This window comes from Papilio xuthus, unplaced genomic scaffold (assembly GCF_000836235.2).
Source record: "Papilio xuthus unplaced genomic scaffold, Pxut_1.1 DF827870.1, whole genome shotgun sequence".
Lineage (NCBI taxonomy): Eukaryota > Metazoa > Arthropoda > Insecta > Lepidoptera > Papilionidae > Papilio > Papilio xuthus.
The window spans coordinates 485919-498755 of NW_013530779.1; the positions used below are offsets into that span (position 1 = coordinate 485919).

The 12837-nt window shown below is 32.5% G+C and overlaps 4 protein-coding genes across 6 annotated transcripts in view; 2 read left to right on the top strand and 2 right to left on the bottom strand.

The window, feature by feature from the left end:
• Positions 1–1441: 1441 nt before the first annotated feature.
• LOC106115232 (periplakin) lies at positions 1442–4576 on the bottom strand. Of its 2 annotated transcripts, XM_013308555.1 has the most exons (9): positions 4428–4576; positions 4000–4074; positions 3371–3466; positions 3135–3236; positions 2963–3064; positions 2764–2895; positions 2368–2532; positions 2003–2140; positions 1442–1674 (listed from the first exon to the last, which is right to left on the bottom strand). In XM_013308555.1, exons 1-9 carry the CDS (start codon positions 4428–4430, stop codon positions 1582–1584), a joined length of 906 nt encoding a protein of 301 aa, XP_013164009.1. In that variant the 5' UTR covers positions 4431–4576; the 3' UTR covers positions 1442–1581. The 2 variants fall into 2 exon arrangements, with proteins under 2 accessions (XP_013164009.1, XP_013164008.1); XM_013308554.1 differs by lacking the exons at positions 4000–4074; positions 4428–4576 and adding an exon at positions 3723–3850.
• An 892-nt stretch (positions 4577–5468) lies between these two features.
• LOC106115301 (mitochondrial import inner membrane translocase subunit Tim17-B) lies at positions 5469–7602 on the bottom strand. Of its 2 annotated transcripts, none has more exons than XM_013308659.1 (4): positions 7409–7602; positions 7161–7321; positions 6913–7090; positions 5469–6659 (listed from the first exon to the last, which is right to left on the bottom strand). In XM_013308659.1, exons 2-4 carry the CDS (start codon positions 7302–7304, stop codon positions 6484–6486), a joined length of 498 nt encoding a protein of 165 aa, XP_013164113.1. In that variant the 5' UTR covers positions 7305–7321; positions 7409–7602; the 3' UTR covers positions 5469–6483. The 2 variants fall into 2 exon arrangements, with proteins under 2 accessions (XP_013164113.1, XP_013164112.1); XM_013308658.1 differs by having other exon boundaries at positions 7161–7328; positions 7409–7600.
• Positions 7603–7804: 202 nt separating this feature from the next.
• Positions 7805–8857, top strand: Bet5 (blocked early in transport 5). The gene is made up of 2 exons (XM_013308660.1): positions 7805–8044; positions 8224–8857. Exons 1-2 carry the CDS (start codon positions 7946–7948, stop codon positions 8560–8562), a joined length of 438 nt encoding a protein of 145 aa, XP_013164114.1. The 5' UTR covers positions 7805–7945; the 3' UTR covers positions 8563–8857.
• Positions 8858–9198: 341 nt separating this feature from the next.
• Positions 9199–12837, top strand: part of Cnb (centriole duplication and spindle assembly protein centrobin) — a 5472-nt gene continuing 1833 nt past the window's right edge. Inside the window, exons 1-5 of the mRNA XM_013308526.1 lie at positions 9199–10612; positions 10853–11086; positions 11461–11715; positions 12121–12356; positions 12437–12512. Coding sequence (XP_013163980.1) covers positions 9365–10612; positions 10853–11086; positions 11461–11715; positions 12121–12356; positions 12437–12512 — 2049 coding nt within the window. The 5' untranslated portion in view covers positions 9199–9364. The remainder of the gene's footprint in view (positions 10613–10852; positions 11087–11460; positions 11716–12120; positions 12357–12436; positions 12513–12837) is intronic.

Below are 12837 nucleotides of genomic sequence, written 5' to 3' on the forward strand. Positions count from 1 at the left end.
GAATATTTGAATATTTATTTGAATATTTATGAATGAATATTTATTTATTTCTATTTTATTTCCATTATTAAATCTACTACTTAGGTGACATTTTCATTCTGAGTACGGCAGTAAGCTGAGTAAATATCTGTTCTTTCAATTCCAAAAGCAAAATAATTATAAAAAATCATAAGCGAAAAATGTGCTGTCCTTTTTCTAATCGATCTCGAAATATCTGCAGAAATGTAGAGCTTCAATGAAACCGCAAAAATTGTCGACATCGCCCGATCCCGACCGCCTCTCGAAACCTTTTCTACTTATTAAAATGAGAATTGAAATACTTGAAAAGGCAAATTTAATGCCATTTTATATGTAAGATTTTTATATTAAGAGACTACGCATATGTTCCAGATATATATAATATTTACTTTTGATTTATCTTTTACTGAATCACTATAGTTGGTTCCTTTGCTTGTTTAAAGCAATTTCGCAATTATTTTTCTATCTTCTTTAAAAATCTTAACTAATAAAGGACTAAGTCTTAACTAACTTAAAAGTCTTAATTGACATTTTATCTTAGAGTTATTTTACGTATTTCGTTCGTAAGAATCGTATATTAATTCAATCTTGGCTTAATGTAGCGTAACCTTTTCAATATCCCCGTATGATAGCAATCTACGAAAATGGACTGGAAATGTTACCTCTTTTGAATTGAACAGATGTGCTCCACGATCATTGACAGTTTGCTCTCCATTTTTATCGAAGCAATTTTACAAGTGAATGGACCTGTGTTTGCTATACTTTATAAATCGTTTAACTATTAGAAGGCTCTTCTAAACGTTCTGTTTTTTTTTATACTAGTGTAAATGACAAGATTTTTTTTAATATATTTAAATTAAGATTTTTTTATACAATAATGTGGCAAACGAGCGAGCGGCCACTTGAAATGTGACCGTTGCCCATAGACATACGACGGAGGAGAGGATGCACAGAAAGAGAATATTTTCCCTTCCCATGCATCTTCTCTTCCGGAAAGTCCATTTCCACTTCCCATCCTTTCCTTATAAGAAAAAGGGTGGGAAGGGAAAGAGGATTACTTTAGGCCTCCGGGACGCACACTCATCAGACTGTACTTGGAATAGCTTCCACTTGACGCGTGTCTTCTATGTGCTCGTGGTATTTCACGGTGCGAGCCGGGACAATTCTTGCGAAGATGTTAAAGCGGGCTGTTAAAATAAAATAAAATATTTTTATATAAAATGTTTGCGTAGATTCAAATTCGTTGAATGTAAATAAAGTAATCTTTATAATTCCATTCGTGCTGCGTAATAAATTGTATTTCAAATAACTGACTGAAAATTGCTTTGAATCCTTTCAAGAACTCCTATGCTGTGAAATTAAAAAAAAAACAAGCAACAAGATTAGAACTTAATTTTACATTATTTTTAATAAAACAGCCATAATTAAATAAGTAATATCAAAACGTATTATATTAAAAATCAATAAATTATTTGAAACTTTTGTCCGTCGAAATAGAAATATCTAGGAGCAGTCTTTATATAATTGTAGAAATATAACACGACAACGACGTAACAAGACAAGCTAAGCAGATGTGCTTCCCTTAGCGGCCTCTTTCAGACGATTGTTCTCTTCTACCAATGCCTTAACTCTCTGCTCGTATTTCTCTCGCAACTCCTGAAACGAAGATCATTTAAATATACAATAGTAAATTATCAAAAACCAATAACTACGAATGTCTACTTATAACATTCCGGAGAAAAATACGAATAAAATGGCACTTCTCATTTCAAAATCGAGAAAACAGTTGAAGCTGCAAGAGGTCACAAAAAACAGACATTCGAAAATATATATTTTTCGGTTTCTCCTTTTCCGTTTTCTTCCTCTATTTTTCCTGTCCCACTCTCTGACACCATCCCGATTCCTGACCCACTCATGATACCTTCCCCTCTCCTGTCCTCTTAGCTTCTCCTGTCCGACTTCTGCTGATATACTACAAGCTTACTTTGAAGATGGCGAGCTGAGTCTCGTACTCCTTGCGCAGGTCATCATTGATGGTGTTGGAGGTCTGCGCGCGCTGCAGCACCAGCGCGTACCGCTCCTTCTCCGCCTTGAAGCGCGCCTCCATCGCCTGGAAACGCTCCTGACCACCACAAATATTTCTTACAATTTACATATTTGACCGAAAAAATACGCCTTTTGTTAAAATTTGAATTACAGTCACATCACATCTTTAGTATAGATTTACAATCGGAAATCTACACCAAGATACTATTTAAAAAACCAAATCATAGTCTGCAAAATATTCTAAAAAAACACAAAGTGTCCTACAAACTTCCATATAAAATAATAACTTGGTCATTGAATCACCTCCATGGCCTTGACTTCCGAGTTCCTGATCTCGAGCAGGTCCTTGGTGATGACGTTGATGTCCTTCAGCGACTGCACCTGAGTGCTGAGCGCCTCGATCTGCAGCTCCTGGTTCTTCACCATCTTTGTCTTGTCGAATATCATGCCGCGCGCCTTGCTCAGCAGCTGCACCAGACCGCACAAACAGTCAAATCAGAAATAACACTTTTAATGTCGCTAAAACAATAACTTACCGTGGATTTCTGACACCAAAACCCCGTTTAATTCATATTTCTGTTTTTTCAAAGATAATGACAGGTGTGACGATATATTTTATACGAAGCTTTTGGTCTCAGAAACCAACGATTGCATTTTCTTTTCTTCGGATCTTCTTTGTATTTCGGTGGTTTACTTTACCTCTTCATGTTGCTGTTTAATCTTCTCTATCATCTCCTGGTTCTTGCCGCCGGGCTTGGAGAGCGCGGCTTGCAGCTCCGTCTCCAGGTTCTTCACCCGCGCCTTCAATAGATCAATTTCTTCTTCACGGACCTATGGAAAAAAATAATTATACAATTCTATATTTTTAATGTTTTTAATTAATTAATGCTTCAACAACCTTTAATTCGAGTCGCAGACCATCCTCACTTCTTGCGGTCTTTACTTTCTCTAACTCTTCGATTTTTTTCAAGAGTTCCGTTTCACGTTGTTGCCAATCGTTCTGTAAATACAAACAAGATATTGCTTTGTTGTTATTAACGAATATCAACTTGATAAAACTTTAAACTTACTGATGGTTTGGGAACACTGCTCTCTCCTAACTGCTTTGCTTCTTCAGTCTCCGCAGGTTTGACATCTGTATTTTCTTTCGGACCTTCGACACTGGAATTAGGCTAAAAATCAAAGCTATAATAAATTTCCTTAAAAATAGGTATAGTCTCTATTAATAAATTGTAGAAATTAAAGCAAACCAAAACCAAGAACAAGGTCTATCGCCTATAGTTATAAAATCATGCACACAACTAACCATAACTACGGCTTCTTGCAGTTTGTCTTGTACTACTTTATTGTCTATTGCTGGTTCATCCCCTGCTCCAGATTCTGGGCTTTTTGCCACTTCCGCCTAAAATTTACAATTACAACAATCAACTTGGTTGTTAGGAAAACTATTCAAAAACATTTAGCACATGAAGTCTCTCAGCATTTTTTTACATTTTTTTCCGTCACAAAAGAAATTTTGTATGCAGACGTAACATACGTTACAATTTGTAAATCGTAATACGTATCGTTGATATTTCTTCCGAAATCTTTAGGTCCTGCATTCAGTAAGTTGCTGCTTTCATTATTTAAAAGATGTGTGCGAAAAAAAAACTACAGACCCTCGTCCATAGTGACCTAGGATCGAATACTTGATAATTAATCCTAGAAAGTGATCTCATTGTTACGCTGTCGTCAAAGAGTATAAAGAATAAACACGGCTTTTGTTCTATTTTGAACACAAAATTATCGATGACAGGCAGCAGACACCAGGTTTCAAAAGATGACAATTGACAATTGTCAACTTGCTTATAGTGAGATTTTTTTTCAAATATAGTTCTCATATGCAAACTTTTTTAACATCTAGTATAGATTGAAACTTTCATTAAGTTCACTTACCGGTTTCACGTCTTGGATATTATCGTTAACTGCTTTTACTGGCGCATTTAGAGTATCATTCTGAACTTGATCTGCCTGAAAAATTGATTACAAAATGTTTTCCTTTTTATTAAAAAGCATTGAATGTACATTTCAGATATGATTACATTTAATTTTGCAATTACGCAGATGTTAAAAGGTCGTAAACAAAGGAGAATTCACAAAATATAAACGTATTAAGAAACTAAAAGAATGCGTGCCTACTTATTGAATTAATAGAAATGGGATTGAAGTTATTTTCCAGAAAAAATAACTTGAAATATTTTTTGTATTCTTCAATTACACGTGGCCTAAATCTTAATGATGACATGACAAAATTGTGCTTCAATTCAGTGTGTAAAGTTATATTAATCTCATTTCAATATCAACGTTTTATACACCGTACTCACCATTATATCTTATATCGAAATGCAATTTACACGGAAGAACAATATTCACTAATTTATTTCCGAACGCAAAGAAAATCACAAATCACTCTTAAAACTTGAACATCAGCTATTTCTGGATTGTGGATGCGATGGGACCGAAATAGAAAACTGTACAGCGACGTGAAATTCCAAACTTCCCGCTTCCCGTTAAACTTGCAATGGCGCGTAAATTCGTTTAAGAATTAAAATCAACAACATTTTGAAAGTGAATTTTGTTAAAATTTAGAAATAATTGTTTGAAAGAGAAGGAATAAAGAAAGCGGTACTTATACTAAATATTTTTAATACACCTATACCATAATATATACCTATTGGAACAAGTGCACGTACACTGTGTTTTTATATATGTTAAAGAATATACACACTTTTGCCTGCGCTCATCTGCTAACTGCATATTATCGGATTTGATTTCAATGATTTTAGTTTTTTAGTGTTTTCAAGTTTCATAACTTTTTACATTTAAAAGTACCCAATTTGCTTATGGTAAACTAGAAATTAGAGTCGTTGACTTTGACATCTTGTCAAATTGACATCCAAACGACCATTGTTGACAATTTTTAACATTCTACTAGTTTCAACTTACACAAGTATGATCTGTTATTTAATTATTCAAAATATTTAAGCTCAATTCGAATTTATAAATTGTTTTATTTATTTACAGTAATAGCAATGACTTCAGAAAAAAATGTACAAATCGGGCAAGCGCGGGAAGCGTTTCAAATGTTAAATCAAATATCGCAACTTCTAAACACAGGACTCGATCAAGAAACTCTAACAATTTGCATCAGACTTTGTGAACTTGGAGTGGACCCGGAATCGTTAGCCTATGTTATAAAAGAAATCAGAAAAGTGGGGGAAAGAGAAACTCACAACAAAGTGGGTAACACACAATTGTAGGGCTATTGTTCTAATTGTGAGTTTAAACACAATCTGGTAATCTCAGTATATTAAAAAAAAATTGTAACGAAAGTATGGCCGAGTTGCATCAATGAAATAAAGGAAGTTATTGAATAATGATTTGTCATAGCATTGGTTTCGAAGATTAAAAACTCTGTATAAAACATATGGTCATTCCTGTTATCTTTGACAAACAAAGATAATATGTTTTAAACAGGTATTCTGATCTCCGAAACCCACAGATAGTTAACTGCTTACTTTGTTTCTGCTAAAACTAATCCTGTATCTGTTATTTCACTCTTATATTTTGTAAACTATGCAACCAGATCGATCCATGTTATCCTTAATTAGGTCATACAACTAAAAATAGGGTATTAAGTCAAATAAAACACTTGTATAAAACCAATTTTTATTCTAATTAAAAAAAATAACATATATGCCATATTGCATGCAATTTATGTTTTTATAGAATAATTGAGATATTATGTGATATAAATTGGAAGATGGAGTAAATAAATCTTCTCAACTATAATCAACATAAATCTCTAATCTACAAAACATACAAGATCAACAATATGGGAAACAAATAAATATGTTGAATCATTTGCTTGCAATATGACATAGACATTTTTGTGATAACTATTCAATTCTTTACCATAAACAATTATGATAAAATTGAATATTCATTGAGTGAGCATAAGCAATCAGCTGGCAACTGATAATATCACAGAAAATAATTCTTCACTCAAATATATTCAAAATGGGAAAACAAATCTAACAAAATAATCTCATGTCATATCTGAATAACAAGTTCGAAACCACTAAATAAATTCAACTCGACTTAGTTTTACAACCTATTTTATAACACAAAAGCAAAGTAGAATAAAAAAAACAATCAAATACCATTCACCGATTAAATACTATGAAATGAAAGCAAAATTGAAAAAGTATTTATCTAAATAACAAATCTTTAGTTATCCTTTACCACTGAGTTATACAAACGAATAATATTTTTATTTACATAAAAAATAAATTATCAATAATTTTCTTAAGATTTGTTTACCCATTTTTAACTTCCATTGTACACTTTAATCAAATTTAAAACTAAACTAACATTTCATTATTGGAAGGATTGACTCTGCCCTTGACTCTGTCCTAATATTGAGGGATCTTCGAATATGGGCTGTTGTGGTTTAAATTGCTCGGCAGATAGTCTGGTGAACATTATTCCAATGCCTTCAATCAATGCCAGTAGGATACCACCTACTAAAGCACTGCCAGCCATTGCTGGTACACCTGAAAAGTTTTAATGTTTAAGACAGAAACTCTTTTTAGTATAATAACTAAATTAATGAAACACATATGTTAAATTCCATACATAGAAGCCATTATATTTATTAATATATAACTTTTTGTTATTTAGCGAATAATGTGGAAGTAATATTGTAAAATGTCTATTGATTCGGAGCAGGTTACATTATGGGATTGCCTATGTTATATTTCCTTTATCACAAAGTATAGGTGTTGTAGTTGAAGAACAAAATGTTACCATTTCTCGCAGCCAGGATGCCTCCAGTCAGCGCTCCACTCATTATAGAGTTCCAAGGGTCCTCCTTTTGCCGTAAATATACAAGAGAGCAATCTATTGTGGAGAACATGCCACCCCATACTGCAAAGTTACCAGCTACTATTGGTGATCGTTCCTTAATTGCAGCTAAACTTCCAAGCTAAAAAGCGACGGTAAAAATTATTTATCTTATTAAACTGATTAGAATTTTGATGTATGTATATACGTACCATTTTCCTGTTGAAACCAACTGGAGCATTTCTAAAACCTTTAATGGAGTGAAATATGCCACCTCCGATAGCTCCCATAATGAAAGCACCACCGGAATCATCTAATATACGCCAAGGGCACGGTTCTCTTGAATATTCATCCATTATTTATAGGTTATCTTCTGTAAACTATTAGATAATTATAACCTCTGAATAAAAGTAATAATAAAAATACATTGTTACAAATTGAAATTACTACGTTACCGTACCTAACTTATTATTGATATTATTTCTTCAAATTGTTTTATTATAATTGTTAAATTTCTAATAATTTCACACCATTATTTAATTCTAGACACTCGTTTTTGCTGGTTACAATTCCAAAGAGTAAAGTGGAGATGAGGCAGAGAAAAAATTATCCAAAGATCTCGTAGAACTGATTAAAATGAAAAGATATTTGTTTTCGAGTTCAGTTCGTATTAGATTTGGCACAAGCCTAGACATCTATTTCTAGTACTTAGAATGCAAATGCTTTTCGTCACAGCTAGAGCTCAAGCTTTTTTATTTATGTTAATGCTTCAATGAAACACCGTAGACATTTCAATACTATTTGCCATTATAACTATCACATGCTCTTTGCTCTTATCACTGTCACCAAATGTCACTGTTACTGTCATTTGCATTGATCGAAATGAAATACTAAGATATAAGGATACAAATATTACAATTATTCTTTATAATAATAGAATTTTTATTCTTCGTATTAGTGTTATGATTTATGTATCCTACAGTAAATTTTGAATAAAATGACAATCCACAATCTTTATATTTTTGATCGTTATGGAACTTTACTGTATTATGGGGAATGGAACAGATCAAAGCAGTCTGGTATGTCTCGGGAAGAGGTAAGCAGAAAGTGCAACTTGATGTTTTCGTTATTTAAAGTGCCGCAGACTATGTATAAAATATTAAAGTCAAGTTAGTATATATGCGACCATGTAAATTATTTCATTTAGCCCAAAGTTGTATTTTCAAAAGACCTTAAAAAAAGGAGATGCTTATTAGTTTATATGTTTTCTTTCAGGAAGGAAAACTCATGTACGGAATGTTATTTTCGATCAAGTCATTTGTCAGTAAAATATCACCATTAGATCCCAAAGATGGATTTCTAAACTACAAAACATCAAAGTACACCCTGCACTGTTTAGAAACACCTTCTGGACTTAAGTTTGTAATGAACACAGATAACCAAGCTCAGGGTGTTAGGGATCTGTTAAAGAAGATTTATGGAGAGATTTATGTTAAATATGCTGTAAGAAATCCACTTTGTGGTATCGGAGAACCAATTACTAGTGAATTATTTAAAAGCAAGTTGGATTCATTTATTAAACAGACTCCTATACATGCTGTTAGGGCTTCATGATAAAGATTAATTTTATGAATCTTGATTTAAAATATTGCCAACATTTCCTGACAGCTGAATTTGTAGATGGGTCTATTTTATTAGCATCAAACATACTTTTATGTTAAGTATTATTAAATGTATATCATACTACCAATAATGAATAATTTCTTATTAGACAAGCTTATCCAAGTGTAGGGCCAAAGCTGGAGATCGACATTAGCTAGGCAATGATGATAAGAAGGGGCAATTTTTATCTCCATTTAATTTAATATTGCGAATGTTTTTGGTTCATCTTAATTGGTATTGTGTTCATCTTAATTGGTATTGTGTACATAAAAATTGTGAACTGTTAAATAAAATAAATAAAAACTATTCATATGTAGATAAATATGCGCTGTTTTATTATAAATCAAATATGGTTATTTTAATTGAGTTACTTAAGTTAATGTTTTTTTTTAATTACTGAGTTCTTCAGCCTTGTTTTTATTTAATGAAAAACGAGTTTTTTTTTAATATGATAAGGCTCTCTTAAATGATTATTACCTAAAACGTTTAGGATTTAAACAATATTATATAATCTATTTCATTTTGATTCATGCTTTTTTATCTGCATAAATGCTTATGGAATAATCATAGACAATCAATTAAACAAATCAAAATCATAACAAAACGATATCGTTCGTTGTTGGTTCATTGTGTTGATCTGTTTGTTTATTATTTAATTTCGAAGTTTTCAACTAAATATAGTAGTTAATATTTGTAACATAATAATTTATAATGGCCCAAATTTTCAAATATGTAGAACCGTACAGACCTTGTAATGAGTGAGACAGACGATACCGACGTTCTTCTGTTGATACCGCCGAATTTTTTCCTGATTTGCAGTTCGGAATCTGACAATTCGTTGCTAGAATCCTCAAGAACAGTTGTGCACAAACCGGTTTCGCGAACTGCGCATGTATTAGGAAAGTTGGTCGACCAAGTGCATTCCTTAGAATCTAGGTTAGATACCTTAGAACTAAACACTAGCACCACGTTTTCTAGTACAAGTTCTATAAAAAATAAAACTTATAACGACAGCTACAGGAGCCTCGACCGTAAGTGTTCAACATTTCCTCGTAGACGTCGTAGAAAAGTTCTTAGACGAGATAAGTGTTCAGATTTATCTTTGACCAGCTTCGATTGTATGAGTTTGCATAGAAATATTCCTAAACTGAAGTTACCAGACACAACACAAAGTCGTATATCTGAAACTATAAATGATTCACAAAGTATGGATGGAGATATAAGCAGTATAATCTCAACTCCAAGTAAGACTAATGATAAATTGCTTCTCCATGAAATAGACGAGTTTTTGACAAGAGTCGAGGCATACGAAACACCTGATACAAGATGTAAGGGTACAGAAAAACTAAGTCCTGAAAGTATAATTGAAGCCACAGGTAGTTATATAGCACAACAATTGGAGACAAAAAATGATGAAAATGAAATTCAGTTGCCCAGTGGAAGGAAAGTCACAAGTGAAATTTTAGACAAATATATTTATTTAGTAAAAAATAATGCTCTATCTGACAAAGTAGTTAGTACAATAAAGTCTGACCATATTGAGAATTCAAACTATTCTGCATCACAGCAAACAAAAACAGATATTCAAACTCAATCAAAATCACCTAGTGTAAGAAAATTGAATTTTAATGAGAAAGATGGTCAACCTACATCTACACCCAAAAAGTATACTCATAGTTCAAGTTATTTTGAAAACTTTAAGCCTTCATCAAATAAAATATATGACAGAGCATCAAAAGTATTGGAGCAATATAAGTCACAGAGTTATTCACAAAATGCTCCATCCTCCGTCACTGACACAAATGACTATTTGTCAGAGAAAGGAGACTTTAAAATGCCCCAAATGAGACCATTTGTTAACTCAAAGGACAAAATGACAGCTTTACAAATAGATTCTATAGATACAGATCTTTTAAGCTTAAGTGAACTGTGGGGAGAGAAAGGAGAGCGGCTGGAGAGAGCTGACAGTTTAAAATTAGAAGAAGAAAGATTAAAAAGAGAGGTAATGTTGGGTTGACTTTAAGCTTTTTATAAAATGTCTTAGCGTATGTTAACAATATTTAAGTAGCATTTGCCATTAGGCTGGTTGTCCTACAGATCAAACAGGCCAATGGGAAACATGTTTTTCTTTTATAAAACCACATATGCCTAGTTATCAATTTCATAATAATATTACCAAATAAATAAATTATCTAGATACAAGCTTAAATAATCTAAGATAACCTAATTGTAAATTCCACAGCATTGTGAAGTAATGATACAACAACTTCAAAGGAAGATTCTGGAACAGCAGGAGAAACTAGCAGTTGCTATCCGAGTAGACCGAGGCAAGGACACTGCCATCAACAAGCTGCGGGATGCCTGGCTCCGGCTTACACATAGCCTGGACAAAGCTGAAGAGAGACACAGAGCGGCACTAGAGAAGATGGTCAAAGAAGTTGATAACTTTAAAATGGTGGCCAATGATGCTCAGAAGGTGTGACTTTGTTTCATTTACCTACTAGTTGTCGCCAACTCTACTATTACATATCTATGCCAAATTTCTTTGAGATCTGTTCAGCTGTTGTGGAGATACCTTACACCTTACATCTTACCTAACAAACATCCATCCAAACTTTCGCATTTGTAATATTTTTTGACATATTTCTTTTTTTAAAAACTAAATATATATTCCAATGTAGATAAATATTTTAAAAAAAATGAGTTACTTAACTCAAAATTGATTTTACCAACAATATTTTATGTCTGGAGATAAAATAATGCTATCTCTTGGAGATGTTAATAGTTTCTTTTGTTCAAGCATAGTTCAAAATCTATTTTAGTTAATGTTTAATTGTTTTTTTATTTCAGAAAACCAGACACTTTGAAAGTGAACTTTACAAAGCTCTTGACTTAGCGCATGACTATCAAGAGAAATGTAAACAACTTACCCAAGAGAAGAAGGAACTGCAGGACAGTACTGATAAAGTGATAGCAGAGAAGGAGGAGGTATTAAGAAGTAAAGAGAAGGAAATAGAAATTGTCAAAGATAACTGTGAAACAATAATGAGACTGAACAAACAATCTGCTGATTGTGTTAGGAATTTAGAAGATTCTTTAGAAAAGGTAACAATTTAATTGACATGACATTAAACATCAAAAACTTAAATTCTGTCTTTTATCAATAACGTTATCGCCCTCAACTTCATCCGCACGGAATAAAAAAAATTAATAAGTAGTTTATTTTTCTTCCAAACTATGTTCTACGACTATGCCAAATTTCAGAGAGATCCGTTGAGCTGTTCTGGTGATATTTCAAACAAACATCTCATCCATCCATCTAAACATTCACAATATTAGTAAGATGAAACGGAAAGTTGTCTTCGTAAGTGGTAAAGAAATTTAAATCTCATCATCCGAATAGGTTTAAAGTTTTGCATATATTAAAATTTAGTTTTATAATAATGATTATTAGTACCCAACAAACTATGTAAATAAGAAAATATATTAATTTTTTTAAAATTACTTTAGGAAAGAAGAGAACACGAATTAACAAAGTGTAGAGTCAGTGAGCTAAGTGACAGGATACAGTCGGAGCAGGATGAAGCTACCCTCGCACGGCAGGAGAGAGATGTACTGAAGGAGAAGGTGAACGAAGAGAGATCCAGATGCAATCTGCTCGAGAGACAGTTGTGTGAAACTCAGAATTTGAATAGTGAACTTGTAAAGAGATGTGTAAGTATTCTTATATTTATTCTAACTCCAAAGTGATATTATATTTTTGTAATTTTTTAAGTTTAATTATTTCAAAGTAGACATCATTCCAATACATTTTTTTAATTAATAGCAATGATACTGTAAAGCAGTCTCAAAAAGGTCTCCCTCTCACTGGAGAAGTATCGAGTAGTCACAATGAAACACTGGTTATATCTTGGTGCGAGTCAACTTTATTTAAATGCGATCGGCAAGTCGATAAACATACCAAATAAATCTATATCGTGATCTAATAATATGTTCCGCCATCTATTGATATAATAATGTAATCTGAATTGACATAGCGTTTGACAGATACTTCATGTTAATGTAGTTTTTGTTTACTAAAATCATGAAAAAGAACTAAAATAGATTGCTTTACTTTTTAATTATTAATTTCTTTTTTTTTGACATATAAGTCATGAAAATAGTGTAATATTGAACAAAATTTAATAGCATTTTTGCAACTTGTTCACATTCCCCCCCCCCCCCCCC